This window comes from Pipistrellus hanaki (genome assembly GCF_964339955.1).
Source record: "Pipistrellus hanaki genome assembly, chromosome: 16".
NCBI lineage: Eukaryota > Metazoa > Chordata > Mammalia > Chiroptera > Vespertilionidae > Pipistrellus > Pipistrellus hanaki.
The window spans coordinates 35065775-35093013 of NC_140518.1; the positions used below are offsets into that span (position 1 = coordinate 35065775).

Genomic DNA, 27239 nt, shown 5'->3' on the forward strand with positions numbered 1-27239 from the left:
CCAGGCCAGGGTCACCCTTAGAATTTTATGTGCAAGAGTCTTGGCCAAGCATCCAGAATCTGTACCTTCTAGAAACAGACTTCTAGGTCTGGTTAGGTAGCAATAAATGTGACACACATGGTTAAACTCACACATACACTCACACTCATACAATGATACCCACAAAGACATTTGACACATGCCATATATGTATAGGTATGTGTGTAGTATCAGTGACATAGACACAGCTTGATGACTGTGCTGACATGTGTACTGCAGGCATGTCTATAAACACATTCACCACCTACTAGAAAATGCATAAATATCCTTTCTAGAAACATAGGTACTTGTAAAAATGTGCACACATCCGACATGTCCCACATGTGTTCAGGTATTTGTGTTGGTGTTAGAATTCCGTAACCACCACATCGTTCTTCTACACATGTATGTGTCATCATGATTCATGCACAGGTAAACCCTCAGATAATGGGAAAAAGAAGAACATTACAAGTTTACATGTGTGTTTGGCAGTGTCCCTGGGATGGAGGGATAAAATTTATTTATAAAATATATTTTATTGATTTTTTACAGAAAGGAAGGGATAGTCAGAGATATTGATGAAAGAGAAACATTAATCAGCTGCCTCCTGCACTCCCCCCCCCCCCCCCCGGGGTTGTGCCCGCAACCAAGGTACATGCCCTTGACCAGAATCAAACCTGGGACCCTTCAGTCCGCAGGCTGGCACTCTATCCACTGAGCCAAACCAGTTAGGGCTGGAGGGATGAAATTTAAAGAAGGGTTTTGTAGAGAGGAGTTGGCATGACCCAGGGGTTGAAGTTTCTTTCTCACGGTGCAGGGGTCTCAGGGTCCCCGGATGGGCACCAGGGGCTCTGCTCGCAGAGCTGTGGGGCAGAGGGCAGAGCCCCATAAGGCCTAGCGGTGAGGCCTGGGGGCTCCAGGACTTGCCCGCCCTGGGCTTCTGCTTTTGAGCAGCTCCTGGCTCCCTCCTTAGCACTCCTTTTGGCTCCTGAGCCCAGCAACCTGGCAGGAAAAGATAAATACAGCCCCTGCGTCCCCACCCCTATGGATCTCACAACATGGCAACGGTTTCCAGGGCAGGGGCTGGATTTCAGGATTTGGGAGGAGAAGTGGGGGGTGGTGTGCTCGCCAGGGTGTCCTGTTCAGAGGTGTACTTTCTGTGGAGTCCTTGTTAACGGGCTTGACCCCTGGCCCGCCCAGGTGCACATCGGCTGTGGGGCCAGGGGTCAAGCCAGCTATGAAGCCTGGATACTAGGCCCCTTCGCTGCCCCTGCAAGCTGAGGGCTGCATGGAGGGGGTGGTAGGGCCGATCAGGGCCTGACAGATAAGGAGTCTGACCTGGACTACGACGCTCCAACCTGAGCCCTTCCTGGCAGAGGGACTTGGAGGAGTGAGGTGACCAGTGAGGTCGGCAGCGTCTTTGACCCAGTGCAAAGGCTGAGGAGACCTTGGAGACAGATTCTGTGTAGCATCTGTGGATGCCCCATGGCTCCCCATGCCCTGCAATGCACCCTCTCTGTGACAGTCTTAGTGAGTGTTACCTCCATACGGTGCCTCCAGATACCCAAGCCAGCATTAAAAAAAAAAAAAAAAAAAAAAAAATATATATATATATATATATATATATATATATATATATATATATATATGTTATTGATTTTTTACAGAGAGGAAGGGAGAGGGATAGAGTCAGAAACATCGATGGGAGAGAAACATCCATCAGCTGCCTCCTGCACACCTCCTACTGGGGATGTGCCTGCAAACAAGGTACATGCCCTTGACCAAATCAAACCTGGGACCTTTCAGTCTGCAGGCTGACACTCTATCCACGGAGCCAAACCCCAAGCCAGCATTTTGGAGCCATCTTTGCCTTTCCCCCCATTGTCCATCCCTGCAGCAGTCCTGTTGGTTCCACTGGCTCTTCAATGGTCCCCCTTTCCCGGTTTCAGTCACCCAATGTTTACTGAGCTCTTTCTAAAGCCATTGCTGCTCCAGATGTGGGGACAGAGGAACAGCTGAGTCAGACAGCCCCTGCTCTCCAAGGATGGGGTCTGACAGGAGCATGACCTGTGTGTATGCACTGGGCCCATGCACATGGACCCAATGCAGAGGTTGAGGGCGGTACTCGGGAGGTGGGCAGAGGCTGGCAGAGGACTGGACTGTCCCACTTCCTATGTCCTTTCCTTCTCCCTATGTGCTTTCTCAGCACCTGAGGAGTCTGGGGATTGATTGGGTGGGACTTTCAGGGTGGCAGGCTGGCGGTGGGTGGAACAGGGAGAGGGGCTGGGCGAGAGGTGGAGAAGTGGGAGTCATCAGCATGGTGACACCCCCTGGCAAAGGTCTGCAGCTGAAAGGGGTACAGGCCCAGGTCAGCGCCCTGGGGACCACCACGTTAAGGGATGAGTGAAAGGACAGCCACTCAGGAAGGTCCCTAGGGAGGAGAGAGCAAGGAGGTGAGAAGAGTCTGGAGGGAGAGGAGGAGGAGGGAGTGGTCCTCGGGGGCCACTGCTGCAGGACACGGGGGTGGGGGACTGGAGACCTCTGAGGAGCAGTTCCGGGGGAATGGAGTCTCTAACCAACCTGAGAGCAGGCAGGAGCTGCCTAGACGGGGCTGAATTTGACTGCTGCCCTGGGGAGGTGCGCCTGGACTGCACACAGGAAGAAGGAGTGTTTCAAACCCGGGGCGAGGCCCCGGGTCCAGTTCTTTGTATGCCTTGCTGTGTGTCCTGGGGCCAGTCCCTGTCCCTCTCAGGGCCTCCTTTCCCCATCTCAGGTCTATGTCTCTAGCTCATTGATGGTTTTGGCCTGGCAAGGATTTGATCTCATGAGGGGACTGGCAGGGGAACTCGGGAAGGCTTGTCCTGCCTCCTGCCTCCAGCCTGAGAGCCAGAGCAAATCAGGGACCAGCAAGCGGCTGAGGGGTCAGAGCCTGGTGAGGGGGAGCTGGGAGGGCAGGCGCCAGAGCCCCCAGGTCTCAGTGGGAGGCCAGCCTCGCAGGCTTGCTGACATCAGGGCTGGTGAATGTGGAGGGAGTTCATCAGGTTCATCAGACCTCACCTCCCTCCCAGCCTGGTACCAGGCAGGAGCTGAGCGGGAGGAGGGGCGGGTGGAGGAGAGGGGGACTGGAGGCCTCACCACCTCTCTCCACCTGGCATGGAGCCAGCTCTTGGGTGGCACTGGTCTTCCGACCCCACCTCCACCCAGCGTCGTCCCCTTCTGCACCCCTCGGCCCTCTGCCCCTCTTCTTCCCGTTCCCAGTTCATCTCCTTCTGTCTCCTAGGCTCATCTCCCGATGACTCAGTGGTCTGACTGCTAAGGGAGAGGAGCCAAGGAGGATGGTTTGACTCTTGGACTGTCTGCCTTCCTGGAACCCACAGGGAGCCCCATCTCTGCCCTCGACAGAATCCCACCCCCAAGCAGCCCCTCTTAACTAGTTGATAGTCTCACGCTGGATTGGGGAGGACGGATAACCTCTGTGAGGGGGGAGAGGGTGGATGGGTCCTGGGCAGCCAGTCTCTCACCTCTCTCCTGCTTTTAGGGTTCCCACCCCAGACACCCCGCCAGCCTTCCTTACCCTGGAGAAAAGGAGAGAAGGCTGGACCCCTCCCCCAGCCCCCCACGTCCCCCTACACACTTCTGCTGCTGGCCCAAGCCCAGGCCCAGGCCCAGGCACACATGGGCTGTGGGGTCAGGGGTCAAGCCGGATAGTGCCTCCTAAGACTTCCCCACCCAGTCCTCCCCTGGGTCCTGCAAAGGGACTGGGTTTTGGGGGCTGAGACCGGAGTCTTTGAAGGAGCTACAAGAGCGATCTGGGGTGGAAGCTGCGGCAGCAGCGTCTCCCACGGTCTCTATCAAAGATTCTACCCAGGGAAAGAATGCAGGGAGCGGTTTGGCTTACCCTGTCCAGACAGCTATTTGGAACACACACGCGCACACACACACACACACACATACATGCAACACGCACGCCTTTTGGCACTTGACTTTCTCATGAAATAATTGCTGGAAGGCTGCTCGGATTAGGTAACCCGGCGTTCCTTCCTGTCCCCGTGGCGGAGGGGGGAGGGGGATCAGCACTCAGCATCTGCTGGGCCCATCCAGCTCCTTTGGGGTGACGCAGGCCAGACCAGGAGGTCCGTGGCTCCAAACATCTTTGGGAGCCAAACGCAACAGGAACGGGCCTCTCAGCTCTCTCGTCCCTGCGGCCATCTGGTGGCCCAGGCCGAGGAGGAGAAGGCGAACCAGGAAAGGTGTTGTGCACGGACAAGGATGTTATGTGCCCACTTACAGTTGAAATCAGTTTTATAATGCGGTATACATGGACATTTACATTATCTGTGCTCACCACCCTAAAGTGAGCTGTATCTGGGCTCAGGTATAACAGGGGCATTGAGAGGGCATAGAGGGAGGAGCCTGGCCTGTGGATGGAGGTCAGTGACGGAGACGTGGATGGAGGGAGGGGGTGGTTATGCTTCCCCTAGGCATCCTCACAGCTGCCCATCCCGGGATTTGGAGAGCAGGCCCTAGGCTCACGCTTCCCTTCTGTCTGACTTGAGCCACTTCTGACCTCTAACCCCAGCCCCTTGGTGAGCCCGGAGCCCCTACTGACCAGTGGCAGAATGGCACTAAGATCGTGCTACAGGGAGTGTGGCTGGGAGGGGAGAGACAGCGAGCAAACCTCACCACCTGTCCTTTACTTTCTTAGGTCTTATAACAGGTGCAAAACAATCCAGGCCACGGCCCCACCGGTGAGGACGTGCTCCTGAGAGCCGTGCCCATGCAGTAGAGAGGCCAGTGCCCCGCACAGGGTGAGGGTCAGGGGGCAGTTCTGGGATCTGCCCCTCTCAAGTCTCTTAGGGCGGGTGGGGGTGGGGGAGGAAGGGGGGGGAAGTTCCCGCCCCAGTAGGACCCCGAACTGGGGTGAGAATGCCTAGGGAAAGCATACCCTCCATGTAACACCCCCCTCCTCCGTTTGTGGTCTCCAAAGTAAAGCTCACTTGGGAGGACAAGACCTTTTCTCCGGGTGGGCCCGCAGCCCGCTCTCCCAGGCCGCACGCCACTCCTCCGGGGTGGGGGTCGGGCCTCGGACTCGACTCAGTGCCCGGGACTCGCACAGGAGGAGCGGCGAGGACCCGCAGAGGCACTCCTCCCGGTGCCTCTGGGGGTCCTCCACCCGCAGCACCGGCGGGTCTCCAGGGCAGGGGGCGGCCGGGAGTAGGCCGAGGCCCCGCCCCCGAGGCCCCGCCCCCCCGCGGCGCCCAGTCCCCTGGCTCCGGGGACCCGCCCCGCCCTCCGCCGCCCCGCCCACCGCCCCTCGGGCGAGCCCAGCTCCCGGGCCCCACTCGCGGCCGGGCGCTGCGGAGGAGCCTGGCCTCTCTCGCTCGCTGCAAGGTTCGTTCCCGGCCCCGCGCTCCCCGCTCGGCTCCCCGCTCGGCCATGGAGCCGGCCCCCGAGGCCGCGGAGGCGCAGGCGGTGCGCGAGGCGCTGGGCCGCTACGAGGCGGCGCTGGAGGGCGCGGTGCGCGCGCTGCACGAGGACATGCAGGGGCTGCAGCGCGGCGTGGAGCGGCGCGTGGCCGAGGCGCTGCGCCTGGCCGGGCCGCTGGCGCGCACCGTGGCCGAGCTGCAGCGCGACAACCAGCGGCTGCAGGCGCAGCTCGAGCGCCTGACGCGCCAGGTGGAGGCGCTGGGCTTGGCGACCGGGCTGTCCCCCGCGGCGCCGGGCACCCCGGGCACGCCCAGCCCTCCGCCGGCGGCGCCAGGCGCCCCGGACCACGCGCCCCGCCTGGGCTCCGCGCGCTTCGCCAGCCACGCCACCTTCTCCATTTCGGGCCGTGGCCAGGTGAGCCCCGGGGAGCGCGGGCGCCGGGGAGCTGGGGTCCGCAGGTGCTGCTGCTGCCCCGCGTCTGTACATCCGCTGGGTTTGGGGGGCTGTGCCTCCACCCGCCGCGCCGCGAGGACTTGGTGGTGGGGGGTCCGGCCCCACTTCGGGTTTGGAGAAAGCCGAGGAGCACTGTCTTGGCCCCCTCCCTTCTGGGGAGCCGGGCCTTGTTTGCCCTAAGTTTTGTCTCCCTCTCTCCGCTGTCTGTCCTGTGACAATAAGGGGTTGGACGCCCAGGTCCGGCCCCTGACCGATCTACACCGACCAGGGCCCCGCCCGCGCGCGTTGGAATGAATGGTCAGCACCCCCGACTCCCCCACCTCCATTCACGCGCCCCAGCGATGCCGCTTCACTGAGGCCTGACGGTTCCGGTGGTTATTGATTAACCAGATGGAGAACGAAGGCCCCCCGTTGGGGGAGGGGAGGACGCAGTCTGGTCAGGTGCAGCCAGGCAGGCGTGCTTTGGAGCTCGCACTGCAGGGGGCAAATCCCTTTACCGTGAAGGGATGGATGGAGAAACCGGCCCGGAGCAGCGTCTAGATTCCTGAGCTCAGCGACTGGCCAGGGGCCCACACCGAGTGGGGGTGGGGCGGAGGCCGCCGGTGTGGCCCGGTCACTGCCCTGGGCATGGGGCCTGGGGAGGCCGGTTAGGACGCCTCCATGGGCTGTGCAGCGGCCCTCAGGTGAGACTTTCCACTCTTCAAGAGGACATGTGCTCTTGGCTTGGGTTCCCAGGGTCTGGGTGTGAGTAGTCTGCACCTGCCGCCCCTGGGTCAGTCCTTCAGGCACTCAGGTCTCCTGGGGAGCGGGGGGTTGGGGGTCAGATTAGCCCTTGGCCCTGCAGGTCCCACCCTGGGTGGGAGATGGCCCCAGATAGAGCAGTACCAACCGTGCAGGCGGCCAGAGCAGGTGTGCTCCAAACGCAACCATCCCTCCCCGTGCGTGTCCCAGGAAGGCTTTGGGCTGCAGGCTCAGGGCTTGCTGCTGCTGGTGCGGATGGGGGTATGGTGGGGGGCCGTGCAGGCATCCTCCAGAAGGCGCAAGGACTCTCTGGCCAGAGGGGAGCCTGGTGGCTGTGAGAGTTGCGGGGGGGGGGGGGGGGGGCAGGCTGTGAAGGCCCCCTGGATGCCGGGCAAGGGACCTGGGCTTTGTCCCTGGGCCATGAGAGGTCCTCACACATGTGCTGGTGGCCGAGTCCTCGGGTGTCCCAGGGATCCCCATGAAGTGTCTGGAAATATGGGTACATTTGATCCTGTCGTCTGAGCAGGACACACTACGTATCCATAGTATAGTCACCACCGTGAGCTCCTGTGTGCCTGGTACACTGTCATCTGCCGTTTCTGAGGGTTCATTTTAACACGCATGTGCTACTTACCTGCTCGTGGAAGCAGCTGCCCAGGTTTTAACAAAAAATACTCCCAGAGCCATATATGTATGAACATGTATATGTACATGCACACACGCACATATGTGAGAGCATTCTCTCCAGTCGTCAACTTTTTTTTTTTTTTTTTCAGTGGGAGTTGGCCATGATCATCTGAGGTGAACGAGTCCTCTGGGTTATGGGGGGATGGTGGGTGAGGGGCGCTGGGCAGGGGAGGGGCAGGGTCCTCCTCGGATCTGGCAGCTCCCTCAAGGGTGGGTGGCGGGCTGGAGGGCGGCTGGAGACTGGCTGACTTAATGATGGTGGCCCAAGGAGAGAGGACAGCCATAGCTGGGGCCGTGGTGGGCCGATGGAAAGCTGGGTTGCCTCGGAGAGGGATGGAAGAGGGAGAACCAGCAAGGTGGAGAGTCTGGACGTGCGTAGAGAGGCAGAGGGAGGCGCTCTGCCGCGGGGACGCCTGGGTCACGTATCTGGCGGAGATGCTTGGCTCCGTCTGGGTTGTGCTGAGTGTGAGGGGCTGTGGACACCCTGGGCGAAGCTGTCCCGGAGCAGGTAGAGTCACCGATCTATTGCACTGAGAGTGGTCAAGGCTGCCAGCTGGGGAGATGCAGGGCAGAGCTGGTTGGGGAGATGTCGGGACAGAGCTGGTAGCTGAAGTCTTCAGTTGTGCAGGAGGAGGAGGTGGGCAGGAGCCCTGGGCAGAGGCTCCACCTCCAGCGCTGCCTGTATCCACTGTCTGTCACGCTGCAGCTTGGCCACAGTGAGCCCCGGGGTGGAGGGTGGGGAGGGGGCCCAGGCACAGGGCCTCGGGGCCACAGACAGCTCTCGGGGCCACACACCGTCCTTGTGCATGGAGCTGCCAGGGCGTCGGAGGCCCTGAAGAGCCCACCCTTAGAAATGGAGAGGGGGCAGCCTTCTCCATGGTTGGGGTCAGCAGGGAAGCTGCTGCAGTGGGGGACGAGGATGGAGACGCGGTTTGGGAGTAGGTTGTGGACCTCAGAGAGGCGTGGGACGAGGCGAAACAGCAGGCATAGCTGAGTGTGGGGCAGACGATAGCCAGGGTCTCCGGTGGGGTCAGAGGCTCTGCAGCCCCCGAGCCTGGCTCCCTGGGCCTGAGGCAGCTTCCTCCACCTGACTAGGAGCGCTGGTGCCCCCTCTCTCCCAGCCCACCTCTCAGAAGCCCCGACACAGGCTCCAGGGTCATGGCTGGATGCAGGGGCTGCTGCTCTCTCTCTCTCTCTCTCTCTCTCTCTCTCTCTCTCTCTCTCTCCATATCTGTGTCTCTGTCCCAGGGGAGCTCTGGGTGTGAGGGTCGCATTCGCACACTGGCCAGTGGTGGCTGTGGTCAGGCATTGTGGAGGCTGTGCTGTGCTGCCCGTCTGTGACAGCAATGAGATTGGTGTCATCCTGCTGTGTGGTTTTTTTTGTTGTTGTTGTTTTTTAATAAATATATTTTATTGAATTTTTTACAGAGAGGGATAGAGAGTTAGAAACATTGATCAGCTGTCTCCTGCACACCCCCTACTGGGGATGTGCCCGCAACCAAGGTAAATGCCCTTGATGGGAATTGAACCTGGGACCCTTCAGTCCGCAGGCCGGCGCTCTATCCACTGAGCCAAACCTGGTAGGGCCATCCTGCTGTTTTAAAATGGGGTCTGCAGGGGTTGGAAGTGGGTCAAATTCAGCATGTAAATGTGCCCTGAACTCTGGGTGTGGAAACCCTGACCTTGCCAGGACCTTGCTCCTCAGGCTTACAGAGGTCTGATGGGAGCCAGGGCGTGAGGAGACAGAAGAGCAGCCCGGGAGGCTCCAGGACAGGGGAGAGGGCAGGTCAGGGGGTAGGAGTCACCAGGGAGGACTCCATGCAGGAGGCCTGAGTCCCTGGAGCAGACGGAGCTGGTTTGGGGGCATTTGCTGAGCCCTTGAGGGCACCTCCTCCCCATTAGACCTCAGTTTCCTTGTATCTAAACCAGGGGGCACTGTCCCAGCCCCGCTGGGCCTCTCGCACTGAGCAGGGTGGGTGATTATAACGGGCATCGGCCCAAACTGCTCACAAAAGTGTCTGTAGAGCCACAGCTGTGACCCGGTGGATGAAGGGAGCCGGCCGGGGGCCTCGGTGGATGGCAGCGGCCCGAGGCCAGGCTGGGGGCCAGGCCGCAGTTGTTCCCTTGGAAATGCCCTCTCGGCTGAGCTGGAGCCGCTGGGTCCCGATGGCCGAGGTGGCGGAGTCCCGTAGGAACCACTGCCAGGAGCGAGGTGTCAGGCCGATCATGAAAGAAACCAGACTCGCCTTATCTGCCTTCCTTTCCCAGACACACTGTGTGATAAGGGAGTTAAATGCTTTGGGGAGAAGTTTGAGTTGAGTCTTTAAAGCCAGGGTGTGAACGAGGAGGAGGAGAGCGGGCAGCCGAGTTCATGGCTTAGAATGGCGGTTCTGGCCGCCTGGGCTGTGCTAGACATACGCATGGGCTCATGCATGGGCTCCCGTGTCCACACATGGGCCTGTGTGGGATCACGCAGCACTGAGAGTGCCTGAGATACGGTTCCTGCGCTCACAAAAGTGTTTAAAACGTCCCCAGAGAGAGTGTCTGAAATCAGACTTATTGCCTAGGCCTTTAACATTCCCAGGCCCCGTGTGGGAGCCTCCCCTTTTAAAATAATCCTCACCGAAGGATATTTTTCCCATTGATTTTTTTTTTTTTGAGAGAGAGTGGAGTGGAGGTAGGAGGGAGGGAGAGAGAGAGAAACATCAATGTGAGAGAGACACATGATTGGTTGCCTTGGCTCCAGCCCTGCTCTGCTCCTTGGCTTAAGGGCTCAGGTCCTGCTAGGGTACTTACCCCACTCCCACGTTTGCTCCCCCTCACCTGATGCAAATGGCTGTGCCTGCCCGAGGTCCTGGGAGACAGGTTTGTCTTTATTTTATTTTATTTTATTTTATATTTTACAAAGAAGAAGGGAGATGGATAGAGCGTTAGAAACATCGATGAGAGAGAAACATCAGTCAGCTGCCTCCTGAACACCTCCTACTGGGGATGTGCCCGCAACCAAGGTACATGCCCTTGACTGGAATCGAACCCGGGACTGTTCAGTCTGTAGGCTGACGCTCTATCCACTGAGCCAAACCGGCTAGGGCGGGAGACAGATTTGTCTTGAGTGTCCTCTCTGCCCTCCGAAGGCCGGAGTACTTTGTGTTGAGCCCTGGGATAAGGCAGGAGACATGAGTCCCAAACCTTGACTGTGCAGAAGCCTTTAGTCCAGGCTTGAAGTTAGGGGTGACCTTCTCCACCCTCGGCTTGAGACGTGGGCAGAGCCCTTTCCCTGGGTGAGGAGTGGCTCCAGTCACGGGTGGGGAGCCAGGGGCAGCTGCCGTGGGTCCTCCCAGCTTGAGTTCGCCCGATCCCTTTTCCCTCCGCTTTGCTGAGACCCCTTGGCAGGAATCTGGCTGGTTCAGAACCACCTTCCTGTCAGGCTGTGACATCTAGTCCCCTGGGGCATCGTGGGGTGTGGGCCTGCAACGTGCAGGGGCAGGTGGCTATGCCTCTCCCCCGCCCCCCCCCCCAGTAGAGACCCACCTTCTTGGGAAAGTGGTTTCATCATCAGCCTGTCCCTTCAAGTCCCTGCCTGGACCTGTGGAACCTGCTGGGCCAGAGCGAGGTGGCTGAGGGGACACGGAGACCCCAGAGCTGGGTGGAACCTGGAGGCAGGTGGGGGCTGGAGCTCAGGAGGGACCGGCTGTTTCTCCACTTTCTGCTGAGCTGGCTTCCAGTTAGCAATGGCGTGGCTCTAGGGGTGCCCTCCCCATGCTAGACTGCCAGGAGATGCATCCCCACCTTCTCTATTGTTCCTTGGAGTAGGCCTGGCCCCTCCCCTCTGTCCTCCTGAATCAGAAGTTGAGGGTCACCTTCTCTCCAAGGCCAGGCTCTTGAGTCCTGTCCTCTCTCACTTCCCCAGAGACCCCCACCCTGCAGAGGGTCCCCTAGTCTTCTGGAGCCTTTCTCTCCGCCTATACATGATACCCTACCCCTTCCATCTGAAAGACCCCCCCAAACCCCTTTGCTCCTCTCCCCTCAGGGCTAAACTTACCATGTGGTCTCCGTGTCTCCCCAGCTTCTCCCCCAGGCCATCTCCTGTGCCCTGCCCCCACCCCTAACCGGCCCAGTGACCTCTTTTTTGCTAAACCCAATGGATGCTTTTTAGAGCTCATCTTGACCTTCTTTTCCTTGACCTCAGGCCACCTTTGCATGCCGCCGACTCACCTGACTTCTTGATACACTTCCACACGCCTTTCTCAGGGTTCTTCTGGTTTCCCTCCCACCTGCCTGCCTGTGCCTTCTCACTCTCAGATGTCTCTCTGCCCCGGGAATGTGGTGCCCTAGGCCCTGGATTTGAGACCCCAGCTTCTTCATTGTCTGTCCGTCCTTCCTGCTAAACTTCACCCTCAAACACCCAGCTACTTCCTGACCTCACCTCCCTGATGCCTAGAGCACCTTACTCTGTCACGCTCCAAACTGAAGTTCTCGTGTCCCCACCCTTCCTGGCCACATCACTCACCCCCGGAAGCCTGGGCTTGGCGGAGGAGTGGCATCTACTGTCTCTCCACTCCTCACTCTCCCCAAAGCCCCGAGTCCTTCTTGCCCTTGGCTCTCCCCCTGTCCCGTCCCCCCTCCCCACGGCCCCCCACCTGGGACTAGTGAGGTGGCTGGCCCTCTGGGCTCCCCTTCCAGGCCACTCCCTTCTGGCTTCTGAAGGATGTCCCTGGAACACGGAGCTGATCACCTCCCGCACTTTCTCATGTGTACGCCCCCTGTCGGAGCCCTCATCGCCCGTCTGCAAAGCGGGGCTGGTAGCACCTAACCGGGGAGGGCAGAGCAAGCTGGCATCAGCGGCATGCCCAGATAAAGGGCCTGACACTTGGTAGATCTCAAGTGGCACTTGCATCGCCCACGTCCATATTTCAAACAAACAAACAGACTCCGGGGGCATGGCCTCACCCGGGTCACCTGGTGGTTGGCAGCCCAGCCAGGATGCCAGGCACTCCCGCCGGCTCTTGGTCTTGGCGCGCTCTCTGCACCCCTCCCCCGCTCCTGCGGTGTGTAAGCCAGTCAGGCCCCCGTGCCCTGGACGTGTGGGTGAATTCGTGACCCTGTATCAGTGCAGAGGCCACAGCAGGAGGGCTCCGGCGCCCGTTGTGGGCCCAGAAGAAGCTCATGTGTGTGTCTCTGCATTGCAGCTGCTCCCACACAGGCAGCCAGGCCAGCCTGCCCCGCTGGGATGAGCCAGAGCCACACTCGCCTCACCCAGTCACCTGGTCCAGCCCGGGATAGGGGCGGGGCCATCGTGCACACTCCTTTGGAACCCTCTCCATCTTGACCTTTGTCCCTAGCATTTTGGGGTTCTGAGGTGAGGCCAATGGAGGTGGCGTTTGCCTCGCCGCAGGATCCCAGGGGCTCAGCAGCTGGGGCTGGGTTTGCCCCCACTTGCTGTGTATCTTCGGCCCATCGTAGTATGTCCTGCGGGCTTGGGCTCTCACATATGAGTGCCGTCTGCGCCGCCAGAATCAGGAGGGCTTTGGGAGCGATTTTGGGAGGGCGGCGGCCCGGGCTGACGGGGCCTTGGCCGTGTTTGTGTCTCCGCAGAGCGTGGATGAAGCCAGCGAGTCGGAGATGAGAAGGTCCTCCACCCAGAGCGTCATTGAGAACGGGCACCAGCCAGGGGCAGGTAGGGGCGGGCTGCAGAGGACGGGCAGCTCTGGGGTCGGGGCCTTGGCAGCCGTGCATCTGTGCCAGGCTACCCCTCGGCTGGGTGGGGGGACCTGAGCGTCAGCCCTAACACATGGAGAGGCTGCCAGGAGAGCGGCCTCACTCAGAGAGAAGGAGGTTTCAGCACTGAGGGACATGGGAGATCTCCTGCTTCTGGAGGAATGCCAGCAGGGGCAGAGGGAGTGTCCAGGCCTGAGCAGGGGAGAGAGTGGGCTGACAGGCCACCTAATGCCCATTGACTTGTCTGTGAGGGGAAGTTGGACCCGATGTGGACTCTGGTTGGAGCAGTGAAAAGTCCCCATTCGCGGGAGGTCAGGGAGGCTGGAGTGGTCAGGGAGGCCTTCTCGGAGGAGGCGGGGAGAGGGTTTGGGGAGGCTGGAGCTTGAGGCCCCAGTGGATGCCTGGCTGACACTATCACCCCCCTCTTGTCACGTGTTGCAGGTCCAGGTGATGGACCCCCTGAGGCCACCCAGACCTTCCGGGCACCAGAGCCCCCCAAGCCTCGCCCCATGAGCCTCTCCTTGGGGCTGCCTCACCAGCCAGTCACGGCCGTCATGCGGGTCTCCGAGAGGTTCTCTGGAGAGACTTCAGCCACCGCGCTCTCGCCCACGTCTGCTGCCATCCTGGGAGGCCTCAGCTCGAGCCCCAGTGAGGCCACCCCCCCCTGGACTCTAAGTCCCAGTGGTAGGAGCAGGGGAGACCCCAACGCTGGCCTGGGAGGGTGGGGAGGGGCTGGGGTTGTCTAGCCATAGACTCAGAAAATCTGGGCTCAAGCCCCAGCTCCCCAGCCTGACACTCCTTTCTTTCTTTTTTCTCTATTAAATATATTTTATTGATTTTTTTACAGAGAGGAAGGGAGAGGGATAGAGTGTTAGAAACACTGATGAGAGAGAAGCATCGATCAGCTGTCTCCTGCACACCTCCCACTGGGAATGTGTGCCCTTGACCGGAATCGAACCTGGGACCTTTCAGTCCGCAGGCCGAGGCTCTATCCATGGAGCCAAACCGGTTTTGGCGACACTCCCTTCTTTAGCCCATCTGCATCCTCCATCCTTCCCAGAATCCTCTCTCAGAGCCGCCTTGAAACAGCAGCGGCCTTGGCAGGTGATAACCATGGCTTTTCTCACAGGTGGAGGCTGTGGTTAGAAGGCGGCCTTGTACCCTGCACATGTTGGCATAGTCAGTCCCGGGCCTGACTTGGGTCTGTGGTCAGGCCTCGGTGGCAGACTTGGGGTGGGACCGTATGGGCCTCCAAAGTGAGGGCTCGCTGGATGCACAGCACGGGCGGCCCTGGGCCCTGTGGTCTCAAAAGACCTTTTACGTCATTGCTCTTCATTCCCAATTTTCTTTCTTCACAACTGTTGGCTGAGGTGGGGCCAGCTCAGCTCAGGGGTCTTACGCGTCCTCGGAGGGGCGCTGGGTGAACAGTGCAGGGCCAGGTCAGAGGGAGGCAGGTGGGGCGGGCCCTCCGTGAGACCAGGGTTTGTTGTTTCTCTCCCTCCCTTTGTCCCGCAGAGAAGAATTCTCCTCTCCCACGGCCCTTGCTGGGCTCTGGCTATGGGGCCGTGACAGCAGGCAGGAGCAATGACAGGTGAGTCGGGGCCCGTGTTCCTGGTGGGGGGTCATTGCTCCCTATGTGTCATCTGCACTTTGCCTTGGACCCTGAGTGCCCAGACCACCTGTAGGGAGCTCCCTGTGCTGCCTCCAGGGCAGGGCACCCTCCTGGGCTTGTGGCCTCCGGAGAACTGAGGCAGCCGGGATGCTGGATCGGGTCAGAGCAGGGAAAGGGAGGCAGTGGCGTTGGATGGAGAGTGTTGTTTAGGGAAATATGGCTGCAGGCTGGCTTTTCTATGGACCCTTCAAGGCAAGTCCATTGAAAGGTTGGAGGGGTGTCTCCATTCGCCTGGAGGAAGGAGGGTAGAGGGACCCCCACTCTCCTCTTCATCCATCCAACCTGGCCAGCGTCCCTCGGAGCGGCTGCTGCCTGCCCTGGGCTGGGAAGGTACCTGGAGAGGCCCTAGGCTGTGGTCCAGGCCTCCCCCTGCCTGCTCTGCGGGTGTCCCTGTGTCCCCCCAGGCCTGCTGGGCTGTGATTGGAGATGGGGATGGGGGACTGGCTGGGCTTTCCTCTTTTCTTTTAATAATGAAGGAATTGTGACTTTCTGGCAGACTGCTCCAGGGGGAAAACAAAAGGGGGTCTTATCGAGTGGCGGTGGAGGAGGGGAGTGTGGCTCTGAGCGCACCTCCTGCCTCTCAGAAAGGGTGTCCTTGCCTGCCTCGGGCATTGACACCCTCACCCAGTGAGGGGCCCTTCTCCCTGCTGCTTCAGACAGAAAACCTGCCCAACCGGTCAGGCCCGGAGCAGGTGGCGCTGGCCTCCTCCTGCCTGCCCCCAAGCCCCCATTTCTGCCTCCTCTCACCCTCAGGGAGAGGAGGAGCCCGGGCCTGGGTGAGTGGGTGACGGCTGGCAATGGGAGCTAGTGATGGCGAGAGGCAGTGACGCCTCCTGGTTCTCTCCTCAGCCCCCCTCTGGTGACGCCGCCCCAGTCGCCCCCGTCCCCGCAGCCGCCAGCCGCCGCCGCTCAGGCCCATCGCCGGGAGCTGGTGAGGTCGCAGACGCTGCCCCGGACCTCCAGCGCGCAGGCCCGGAAGGCTTTGTTTGAGAAGTGGGAGCAGGACACGGTGGGCAAGTACGGACACTGGTCCTCGGATCAGGATGCGCCCCCGGAGTAGGCCCCGCCCCCGCCGGGGCTCCCACAAGGCACAGGCGGGACTGCTGGCCCCGAGCTGTTCCCCGGGGCCCTCCCCTAAGGGGTGACCTCGTGGGGAAGACACAAGCTCAGGGCCTGGGAGCCGGGCAAGGCCTGATGAGAGTCCCCCTCTCTGCCCAGTTTCCAGGGGGCCCCCCCGGGCTGTCCTCACGCCCAAGTTCCTTGTGAGTCGTAGCCCCTTTGGTTTCTGCGAGAGACCAGAGGCCGGGAGGGCAGCCCATTGGGATTCCCGGCAGGAGCTGGGAGGTGACACCCAGGACCCCTGTCTGCCGTCATGCCTGGAACGCTCCTGTTAGAGACAGGACTACGGGCCCTCCTGTCAGTGCAGGGTAGTGACACCTGCTGCGAGCAGGGGGCAGGCAGCGCAGGCCTGTGACAACCACTGGACCCCAGTTCTGGCTCCCGAGGCTCCGACTCTAGTGAGGGAGACAGACCCAGGGAGGGGGTGTCCCCACGGTCCAGACAACCCATCTTGGCTGTTAAGGGGTGTCCTTGGGGCCCAGAAGAGGCAACCGTCCTAGGTTAGGCAAGAGCCGTCAGCGTGGGGGTTCTCAGAGGGAGGCTCAGAAGGAGGATGGGCATCTGGAGGCTGGAAGGGGGCGGCTGGTCCTCTCGGAGACCATCAGGGGCGGCTGTATGGCTGGTGCGCAGGGTTCACGCCTGGACGTGGACACGGGCGAGGGAGGCCAGGTCCTGACAGAGCGGCTCCCTGGGTGAGCAGAGCAGGTGGGGCCACCTTCCCGGCCACGTGGGGATGGCCGGGGACTCCCCTGCTTCTCGGTGGCAATGGCAGCTGCGGGGCGGCCCCCACGGCAGGCCTGCGCTCTCTCCGCAGGGGCAGAGGCGAGGCCCGGGCCAAGCTGAAGCGGTCCCAGAGCTTCGGGGTGGCCAGCGCCAGCAGCATCAAGCAGATCCTGCTCGAGTGGTGTCGCAACAAGACTCTGGGCTACCAGGTGAGCCCCGGTCCCACCCTGGCCCCCGGGACCCCGGCCAGGGGCTTGACTAAGTATCACACCTTGCTTCTGTTTTCCTGGCCAGGGTAAGAACCCAGTGGGGGCGGGGGGGGGGGGGTAGGAGCTAGAGAAATGGTGCCTCCCCGGTCAGTCCCTAGCAGATCCCAGGAGTCCTGTGTCTGGCGCCATCTAGACTGGTGTGTGGATTGGTCTAGTGCCCCCTGTGGTGTGAGGTCCCGTGGCTGTAGCTGGTGGCTGTGGCTGAGCGGAGTGGATGCTGCCCCTTGAGAGGGGGGGCTGGGGAACCTGCCCATGGGGTTGCATTGGGCAGGGAGCGGAGGCGGGGTCCCCGCCCCCCTCACCTGGCCGCACGGACCTCGCCTTGCTCGCAGCACGTGGACCTGCAGAACTTCTCCTCCAGCTGGAGCGACGGCATGGCCTTCTGCGCCCTGGTGCACTCTTTCTTCCCCGACGCCTTCGACTACGGCGCCCTGAGCCCCGCGCAGCGGCAGAAGAACTTCGAGCTGGCCTTCACCATGGCCGAGTGAGTAGATGGCGGTCCCGCGGGCTCCCAGCCTGGCTCGGTCCCGGAGCCCGAGGACCACTGCATGGGTGGCGCTCAGGGGCCGGCAGGATAGGGGGCGGCCGATGCAGAGCCGAGGACCTGGAGGCCTTCCAGCCTGCTCTCCCCTGGAGAGATGGGGAGACTGAGTCCTGGAGGTGGGGATCTGCCTGGGTCCGCCCAGCTCTCTTCTTGGCGCCCCTGCCCTTTTTGCTGGGCGGCTGGCTTCCGGCGGATGGGCTGGGAGATGGGGCATGATGATGGGCAGTGGGGTGACGCCGCCAGAGCACTGAGTCTGCCTCGCGGGGCTGGTGGAAAGACGCAGCGGCCCGGGCGAGCCACAGCTGTGACGGATCAGCAGGAAATTCAGTAATGTCTGCCTGGGGGACATTTAAAAAACGCCTCCAATAAGTAGATGTTGCTTCCCTAGACATTATTCTGGTGTTTCATATAACACTGTCTGCCTTCTCCCTACCCACGTATAGGGGGGCCGTTCTGGGGTCAGGAGGCGCTTGGAAGCCAGTGGGGGTTTGGTGATTGTCGGGAGGCAGCCCCAGAGCACCAGGAGCCTGCGAAGCGGGATGTGTCTGTCAGGGTCCGGCGGGGTGCGTGCACGCTGAGTGGGTGAGGGACTCCGCACGCGGGGTGCAGGAGTGAGGGAGTAAGGGAGGGAGCCAGGTGCCATGCAGGGCCCTCGGCTGGTCAGCCTGAAGGGAGCCGGGAGCATAGCTGTGTGGAGGGCTGGCTGACGGGAGCTGCGCTTGGGGCAGTGGCTCTGACCCGCTCACAGTGACCTGGCAGGGAGGGAGCTGGGGGACGAATCCTCTGCCCTTGCTCTCCTGCCCGCCACGCCAGGGCTGCTTCTTGGCTGAGCACAGGCAGAGGGCAGGGCAGGGCGGCCACTGCTGCCTCCACTGAGGCCCCGGAGCGGCACCCAGCTCAGATGAGCGAGTTCGGGGCCGCCTGGTGCTGAGCCCGGCGGCGATGAGGGGAAGAAGGCCTCCCAGAGTGCAGTTTCCCGGCGGGAACGTTCCCATCCCCTCCTGCCCCGCCATCTCCTGCCCTCCTGCCCACCTGCCCACGCCCCAGTGGCTCCCCCTCTGCTCTGTGGTCTGTGCTGAGGGCCCGTGTCTAGGAGGTGCCCTCCTGTGCTTGGCGAGTTGGAGGAGCCCTTGCCCCAAGCCTCCTCACTGCATTCCCGGCCTGCCCTTCCGGCCCCCACACCCACCGAAGCCCGGCCAGGGAGGGAGTCGGAGCCGGCAGGTGCTGGGACCCGCCTTTGGTCCTGAGGGGTCGCCTCGGGCGGAGGCAGCGGCCCCTCTCCGAGCAGCAGCCCTGGCTCCAGGGCCGCGCTCAGGCCTGGCTCCCTGCTGCTGGCCCGCGCCGCTGGAACACGAGTGCTGCCCCTGTTGTGTTGTCTCGGATGACGCGCTTGGACTCGGGGCCCCTCGGGGTCATAAGAACTCCTTGTATACTTTAAAAGCCTCCCCTTTCTTGGCTGCTCGGGATTAGCTGTCATCCTAATTGCAGAAACAGCTTCGGATGGAGCGTGTTATGCAACTGGATCCAGACCACGGGGAAGGAGAGCCAAGTGCGCGGGGTTGGGGAGGGGCGCCTCGGCGGGATGGGGCCCAGCTGCCCGGAGCCCGGCCATGGACCTTCAGAAACCGGACCGCCGGAGTCTGCAGGACCGGGCAGCGTCACCGAGTCCTCCGTCAGGTCCAGTGGGCCAGGCGCTGCCAGCTCATGCCCCGGCTGCCTTGGTTCCCCTCAGCCCTGGGCCTGTGGCGAGGAGAGGGAGGCCCTGGGCCACGGGGTGGGAGGGGATGGGGGGGAGGGGCGGCCCTGCACCCTGGCTTGCTGGGAGCACAGCTTCCCTTGGCAGCCAGAGCCGGAGCGCTTGGTGGTTGTGCTTCCCCAGCATAAGGTTTGAGCCGGCAGCCTCCAGACTCCGCACACATGGTTCTGCTGTCCCCAGCCCCGGGGGAGCAGTGGCAGACGCTGCTCCAGGGGCTGCCTCCCTCCTCCCCAGAGCAGACAGTGGGGGTAAGAAGCTTGGCCCTGCCTCCCTGCGGCCTGAGTCTGCTCCTGGCTGGGGACGGGAGGGTGCTCTGCCAGGCCCCTGAAACGCATTCTTGTTTTTCCGCTGACTCGAGGGGGCCGGAGTGCCTGGGTGCGGGGAGCTTGCTCGGAGTCTGGGAAGGGGCCTCCCCTCGTGAGTCATCCGGATTGTCTGAGGGCACTCACTGCAGAGGGCTTGGGAGGTGGGCCTGGCTGTCCGAGGTGCTGGGGCGGACAGCAGCCTGGACCCCCCCGTGTCCTGGCTGGTTAGAGGAGATGGAGCGGAAGCACAGGGACACCTGCTCGGAGAGCCATCTACCGGTGTCTTACCCCGTATTCCTGAGGCTCCACACCGAAGCCAAGCAGGTGTGCGGGGCTGCCGGAAGCCGCCAAGAGCCGTACCTGCTGTGAGACGGAGCTGAGGAAGGCGGCTTAGGAGTGGGCAGTGTGGGAGGAGGGGAGCCGGGCTCTGATGAAGTTACAGCCTTTGGAAGGGCAAAGAGGACAGGAATGGGCCTCCCAACATTGGGGCCACCTCACAACAGGAAGGAAAAGTTTCCAGATCCTCCTGTGGGCAAGTTCCTTCAAAGCACAGAGACCCATCCAGCCGGTGTGGCTTAGTGGCTGACTGTTGACCTATGAGCCACGAGGTCAAAGTTCGATTCCTGGTCAAGGCGCATGCCCGGGTCGTGGGCTGGGTCCCCAGTAGGGAGTGTGCAGGAGGCAGCTGATGGATGATTCTCTCCCAGCATTGATGTTTCTATCTCTCCCTCTCCCTCTCCCTTCCTCTCTGAAATCAATTTCAAAAACATGTGTGTGTGTGTGTATATATATATATATATATATATATATATATATTTTTTTTTTTTTTAAATATATTTTATTGATTTTGTACAGAGAAGAAGGGAGAGAGATAGAGAGTTAGAAACATCGATGAGAGAGAGTCATCGATCAGCCGCCTCTTGCACACCCCCTACTGGGGATGTGCCCGCAACCAAGGTACATGCCCCTGACCGGAATCGAACCCGGGACCCTTCAGTCCCCAAGCCGACGCTCCATCCATTGAGCCAAACCGGTCTCGGCAACAAAAACATATATATTTTTAAAAAGCACCGAGATGCCTCAGGGCCTGTGGCGCAAAGGTGGCTTGTGCTTCTCTCCCCACCCCACCCCCAATAATTTACAGTCTCAGAGATTCCTCGTGGCCTAATCCGTGTGAACGGATGCGGTGTTGACAGCAGGACGAGCCCGCTCTGTCGGACAGGTGTTCAGGACTTGGAAAGCGGAGGCCCAGCCCCTTTTATGGGCACTTGACCCTCCGCACCCTCTTCCCCTCCTCCCCCGCGGAGCCAGACGTGCAGCCGAGGCTCCCGCTTGCCCTGCCGGGAATGTGCCCCGCTCTCGGGTTACTCGGAGCAGAAGGGGCTTTCAGGCTATTTGTAGTGTCCATGTGTCCCTGCCTAAAACCAGATAGGAGGCTGCAGCCCGAGCCCTGGCATCCTGGTCTTAGAGAAGCTTAAATAAGTAAAAATAACCCCTCCGGCCCTCCCCCACCTCCCTCGCGGGCCAGCCCTGAGGTGGCTGAAGCCCACGATGGCCTGGGGCGGGAGGAGGCCCTGTTCAGCCGCTCCTCACCCCGCCGAGGTGGGGCCCATGCTCACGGAGCACGGCTGGTACCCAGATGTGCGGGGACATGGGAAGTGATTTGTTTAAGTGATTTAAAACAAGTGCGTATCATGTATACAACATTCACATTTTATTTAGAAGGCAGTTAAAGGCCTCTGATAGTGGAGACGTAAAAACATTTTTGTAAACGTCGCTGATCATCTCCTGTCTCATGAACTGTGTCCTCAGCTTCCGGCAATCTCGTCATTACTGTTGTGGTGGGTCAGCTGGGGTGGGGGCTTGAGGGATGTGGTCCAGTCCCCTCGCTTCCTGCTTGCCTAAGGCCAAGGGTGGGGCCGTAGCCCCAGTCCTGACTGCCGCCCTGATTCCGGAGACTCGCTGCCTGGGCAGGGATGTCATTGCTCTGAGGGTCAGCGCTCCCGCTAGAACAGAGAAGGGATCAGCTCGCCCTCTCCGCACAGGTTGGATGACACCTGGGCTGTGCTGCGGTTTGGATGTGCTCCACGAGGGGATAAGAAATCAGAACGAGCTCAGCAGACAGGGCCCAGGTACCCGTTGGGAGCAGTGAAGGAACCACAGTATTCAGTTTGAGGGAAAGATATGAATTTGAAAATTGTCTTCCAACAGAACTCCTTTGGGGGAAAAATTTTTTAACCGGAGAATAGCCTGTGAGAACAATAGGTGTAAAGAGTCAAGAGGGGAAAGGGTGCCCAGCCAGTGTGGCTCAGGGACTGAGCATCGACCTATGAACCAGGAGGTCACGGTTTGATGATCTGTCAGGACACATGTCCAGGCTGCGGGCTCGATCTCCAGTGTGGGGTGTGCAGGAGGCAGCCAATCAGTGATTCTCATCCCTGATATTTCTATCTCCCTCTCTGAAATCAATAAAAATATATCTGAGAGAAAAATAAAAGGGGGCGGGGAAGAGTATGAGAAACTAAGGGAAAGCTCTCATGGCAGTGCCACCTGTAGAGGGATCCGAACTGTCCTCCGAGGATTCGAGGGCCCCTTCCCTGGACCTGGCGGTGAGCGTGCCAGGCAGGGCCTGCAGAGGGACGGTTGGTGCTTCTGATGGGAGTGTTTGGAGGATGTCTCTTCCATGGCCGAGGTTCTGGGTTCTAATGCTGCCCACATTTACTAGAAGACGGCTGAGGCCACGCTGTTGGTGGCTCTGGTGATGCCCTGGGCACAATGCGGAGTCTGCTCTCACACACACCTGAGGCCCTCTGGCAGCAGCCCCGGGAGGGCAGAGGGAGGGCAAGGGGAGGGCAGGTGCTCTCCTGGGCTGCAGGTGAGGAGGAGGGCGCCAGATGCTACGTGATACCCCAGGAAGGTGAACTCAGGTCCCCGGGAACCCTCAGGAGAACTCCGATTTTCAGACCTTGACCGCGGACAAAGCACCTTCGCATGCCTGCCCTTGTCAGAGCGCCGACTTTCCTGACACCGAGCCCTGCCTGGCCCGACCTGGGGAGCAAGGGTGCCCGCTCATTGGGCCAAACCACTCGCCACCCCACAAAGCTGCTGGATTCTCTTACAGGCTGCCCGCTCCAGAGCCAGGGGGGAGGTGGCAATGGGATCTGGGACAGATGTCTCCATTTCGCCTTGACATTTGGTTTCTGATAGGAGGCCTGGCGTCCGGCCAGCCCCACGAAGCAGGGCCCTGTGCTAATGTCAGGGGCCTTGTCTTTGGAGCACGTAAGCCCAGGGGCGGTGGGGACTGGGAGAAAGGGCTGCGTGAGCCACGGGAGCGGGGTCACAGCTCGGGGCTACAAGGCACTTGAAGACACATACACAACCTCCCAAAAAGGAGCAGGGGCAGGAGGGTGATTTTCTGCTGTTTATTGAGCTCTTTCCATGTGCCAGACACCGTTCCATCTTGTGTGCGTGGATTTGCTCATTAATCCTCACACCACCCAGTGAAGTGGCTGTTATTCCAGATGGGGAAACTGAGGCGCGGAGAATTTGAGGCTCTTGCCCACAGTCCTATGGGTAGTAGTTAAAGGATGGAGGTGGGATGGGAACCCTGACGGCCATGCACTCAGCGATGTGGGCGAGGAAGACCGGGGACCCCTGGAACTACAGGAGTGCCCACAGGTGTTGAAGGAAGGACACTGATGATTGGACCAAGTGCAACTGTCTGCCCTTTTGGGTCTGCCCGGTGCCGCCAGGCCAGCCGCATTGGTGTCCAGGGGAAGCGTCGCTCGGCATTCCAGAGGGCGCCATTTAAAGACTCAGGGCTGCCCCAGCCGGTTTGGCTCAGTGGATAGAGCGTCGGTCTGCGGACTGAAGGGTCCCAGGTTCCATTCGGTCAAGGGCATGTACCTTGGTTGCAGGCATATCCTCAGTAGGAGGCAGCTGATTGATGTTTCTCTCTCATCGATGTTTCCAACTCTCTATTCCTCTCCCTTCCTCTCTGTAAAAAATCAATAAAATTTTTTACAGAGAGGCACCTGTGGCTTCAGAAGGTGACAGGATGGGTGGGGTCTCTAAGAGCCAGAGGGACCCCAGTTCAAACCCTGATCAAGAAAGGGAGGGGAGAGGTCCAAAATGGCTCTGCTCAGGTGCACAATGTGACATTCCTGAACTATGGATTCTCACTGTCCCACCTCCATGGAGCCGAGGCCTTCAGCCGCCTCCCAGCAGGGATGGCGGAGTGGACAGCTTCCGTTACAGCCCAGCGGAAGGCGCCAGTTCCCATACGCATCTGTGCCAGGAGCCAAAATTAAACCAGTGTCTCCCATTGCATGAGGCACAGGGCCTGGGGGAGGGGAGGCAAGGTGGTTTTAGGCAATGTTTGAAACTTTGAATTGTAACCCATCAGTAGGTAGTGAACTCCATGTAGTGACTCATAACCAGCATTTAAAAAAAAAAAAAAAAGGGGGGGGGGAGAGAAATAAAGATGAAATATTATAGAGAAAATATGGGTAGTAGGGTATTTTTGTGAAATGTTATTTCCACATATATATGTGTGTGTGTGTGTGCTGAATTATGATGAAAAATCTCTCTCTAACCATGGGTCACGGTGAGAATAAGTTTAGAATCACTGTTTCGGGAGGCCTGGGGTGAATTTGTTTTTACTTTGCTCTTTCGACAGCAGGCCCTTGAATAATGTCTCATTCAATGTGGTTGTTTGGGTATCACGTTGATGAGATGGTGTAGACCACATGTGTCAAACACAAGGCCCGTGGGCCAAATCCAGCCCGCCAGGCCTTGCAATGTGGCCCGCACCGCGCTGTCATCACTGCACTCCGCTGTCAGTTTATGACATTGTCAGTTTATGACTGTTCAGTAAACCATTCGGCCCGCGATTTAGGCTGGATTTTAGATTTTGGCCCCTTCTCTGATTGAGTTCGACACCCCTAGTGTAGACCAACCATGTCAAACTCGAGGCCAGCGGGCCTCGCTCGGAGCCGGTGAGTTTGACTTGCTTGGGGAGGGACTCCTGTGGATAGCAGCCAGCCTTCGGTAAAATCGGTTTCGTGATGCACCCTTCTACAAAAGTTGCAGAACCTGTCCGCATGGTTCAATAAGGACGTTCCCTGCATTTATTTTTATCCTTTATGCTGATTTTCCATAGACTGCTGAGATACAGCGACATTTTTTTTTTAAGTTAAATTCAGTGAAATGTAATTTAACCAAAAATTGATGTAAGTCTACTTAAGTGAGAATCTGAGTTGCATGGGTGCTTCCCGAATGTGGGAGTTGGGGAAACACTGCGTTAGCCGAAGTGACCGCCCAGGTTCTCCGGAGGGGGTCCCGCTCCGGCTGAGTTCCGCTCTCCTGCGGGCTGACCACTGGGGGCGGGTGACTGTCCAGGACCGAGGACCGGGGACCGAGGACCGGGACCTGCCTTCTGACGGGGCTCCTGTGTTTTCAGGAACCTGGCCAACTGCGAGCGCCTGATCGAGGTGGAGGATATGATGGTGATGGGCCGCAAGCCGGACCCCATGTGTGTCTTCACCTACGTCCAGTCGCTGTACAACCACCTGCGTCGCTTTGAATGAAGCCCTGTGGGCCTGGAGCGCCGCATGGCAAGCCCAGGAGGAGCCCGCGGGGCGCCGAGGCCCCCGGAGCCAGGGCAGCAAGAAGCCGCGTCCTGGTGTGGGCGCTGCGGGCTCCGTGGTGTGTGACCGCCCACCCGCCCGCCCTCCCGGCTGTGTTACTGATGAAAGCGCCCTGAGCCTGCTCCGACTGCGTTGATCACAGCCAGGGGCGTGAAGGAAAAGGGAAAATCACCAGAGAGGGAGAAATTGGTGCTAAGTAATTATCTTTCTTTAAAAAAAAAAAAATGCTTGTCTGTAGATCCCCGAATGCTAAATCCCACGTTTCCCTCTGGTGAGTCTGATCCATTGGTTTCACAGGGTTACATTGATTACCAAGTTTTTTTTTTTTTTTTTAAATCAAAATACCCAGAGTTTTTTACTTCCTCACACTATTGTAGTTTCCTTTCCTCCCTCCCTCCCTCTGGGCCACGGCCAGGAAACAGAGAGGCCGCCTAATCAGCAGCCTGACAAAGAAGACCGAAGCCTTGGGAAGAAGGAGTTGAATCGCTCCCAGGTCCTGGGCTGCAGATGACCTTCGCGTCACCTCGGCTCTCCGGGGAGATGGGAAGGCCCTTGCCTGGTCCCGGAGGCTCTTGTCCTTCTCTGGAGGCCCCACAAGTGTTCGGCTAAGAATAGGCTGTCCTGCAGTTAACACTTTGGGGATGGACAGGCCCTTGGTGGAGAGAGGTAGTTTTTACTCACAGCTTTTTGTAGAGGATTTGCTGCAGATATTTATAAAAAGTAACTCCGTCTGTACCATTGACCGTTTGTACATAAAAGATGTGTCGAACTTCCCTCGGGGTTGGTTCTTTCTTTGGGGAGATGCGGGGCCCACATGGGGATCGACGGACAGGCCCCCTTTACGGTTTACCTGAATTGCTCGCCAAAAGGTTGGCAGTCCCATTCCCTCATCTCAGCTGTGGGAGGAGCACGGACAGAGCGCGCCCCTTGTGGATCCGTGTTGGCTGACATGTCTGTGAGAAGCTGGGGTCCTCCACCGCAGGTTCTGGGGTGGACCCACCCTCGGAGGAAGCCCATCCAGGAATGCTGGGCTAATTTTCACAGCTGTTTGATGGCAGGCTTGATAAATTTAGGAAAAATATATTTTTATTGTTTTCAGAGAGGAAGAGGGAGAGAATAACATCAATGATGAGAATCCTTGATCAGCTGCCTCCTGCATAACTCCCACTGGGGATCAAGCCTGTAATCTGGGCATGTGTTCTGACCAGGAAGGGAACCCCGAGCTCTTGGTTTATAGGTCAATACACAGCCACTGAGCCACACCGGCCCAGCAGTGGTAGGCTTATAATAGAACATCTATAGATTCTTTAAAGCCACAGCCATTAGCTTGCTCTTATTCAAGGTCCATTTTCTACTTGGGTTGGGTTTTAGCCCTGGACTTCTAGAACTTCCTTTTAAGGAACGAATGTATGTCTTCAGCTCGGACAATGGGCTCTAAGCACCATCACTTGTACGCCTGCTTAGAGTCACATGGGTGCCTACTGTGTGGGGTATTGGGACAGAGCTCTTTTGGGGTGGCAGGAGGATCGGGGCAGAGCTGGCTGGGTGGGTGAGCCAGGGATCAGCGGTCTGGTTCCGTCCTTCGGGTGCTCCCACAGCGGGGACCCCTCCCTTTCCAGCTCTCATCCCTGGAGGCTCAAGAAGGCACTTCCTGTTAGCGAAGACCCAGTGCCGGTTCCTGTCATGCTGCAGCTTAGGGTTTCAGGCCCAAAGCCAATGTGGGAACACGGGGGTTCTATAAAAAGCCCGCCTCTGGTTCTGAGTACTCACACATGTTCCATGCAGACACGGCCTTGCACCTCTGCACATAAAAGTAGAGCGGGCCCTGCCAGAAGAAGGAGCGATTTCTCTTAAACTTGAGGGATCGTGTCCCTCATGTCTCACAATCAGGATAATACAGACTGGATATTTTAAAAGTGGGCTCTACAGGGTGGTTGTCTGTGGCCTGCGGGGAGGGCTCCGGTTTGATGGGCTTTAAACCTGATTACCGCGAGGACAAAGCCTACGGGTTCCAAGCCACAGGGGAGACGGGCGGGAAGGCCACATGATCTCATGATGTTTGGAAATCACTGCATTAGGTCACGGTTACACGCAAGTTCCCGTCTGTGAAATTCGACTTCAGATTGCCTTCCACCATGGTATAAATGCTTACACGTCTT

At 59.4% G+C, this 27239-nt stretch overlaps 1 protein-coding gene across 3 annotated transcripts; it reads left to right on the forward strand.

Annotated features, from left to right (window-relative positions):
• Positions 1 to 5331: 5331 nt before the first annotated feature.
• On the forward strand, positions 5332 to 25853 carry SMTNL2 (smoothelin like 2). Of its 3 annotated transcripts, none has more exons than XM_084864233.1 (8): positions 5332 to 5409; positions 12922 to 13003; positions 13486 to 13728; positions 14560 to 14635; positions 15566 to 15733; positions 16650 to 16767; positions 17160 to 17311; positions 24894 to 25853. In XM_084864233.1, exons 2-8 carry the CDS (start codon positions 12949 to 12951, stop codon positions 25018 to 25020), a joined length of 939 nt encoding a protein of 312 aa, XP_084720359.1. In that variant the 5' UTR covers positions 5332 to 5409; positions 12922 to 12948; the 3' UTR covers positions 25021 to 25853. The 3 variants fall into 3 exon arrangements, with proteins under 3 accessions (XP_084720359.1, XP_084720357.1, XP_084720358.1); XM_084864231.1 differs by having other exon boundaries at positions 5342 to 5859; XM_084864232.1 differs by having other exon boundaries at positions 5342 to 5859; positions 13486 to 13725.
• Positions 25854 to 27239: the final 1386 nt, after the last annotated feature.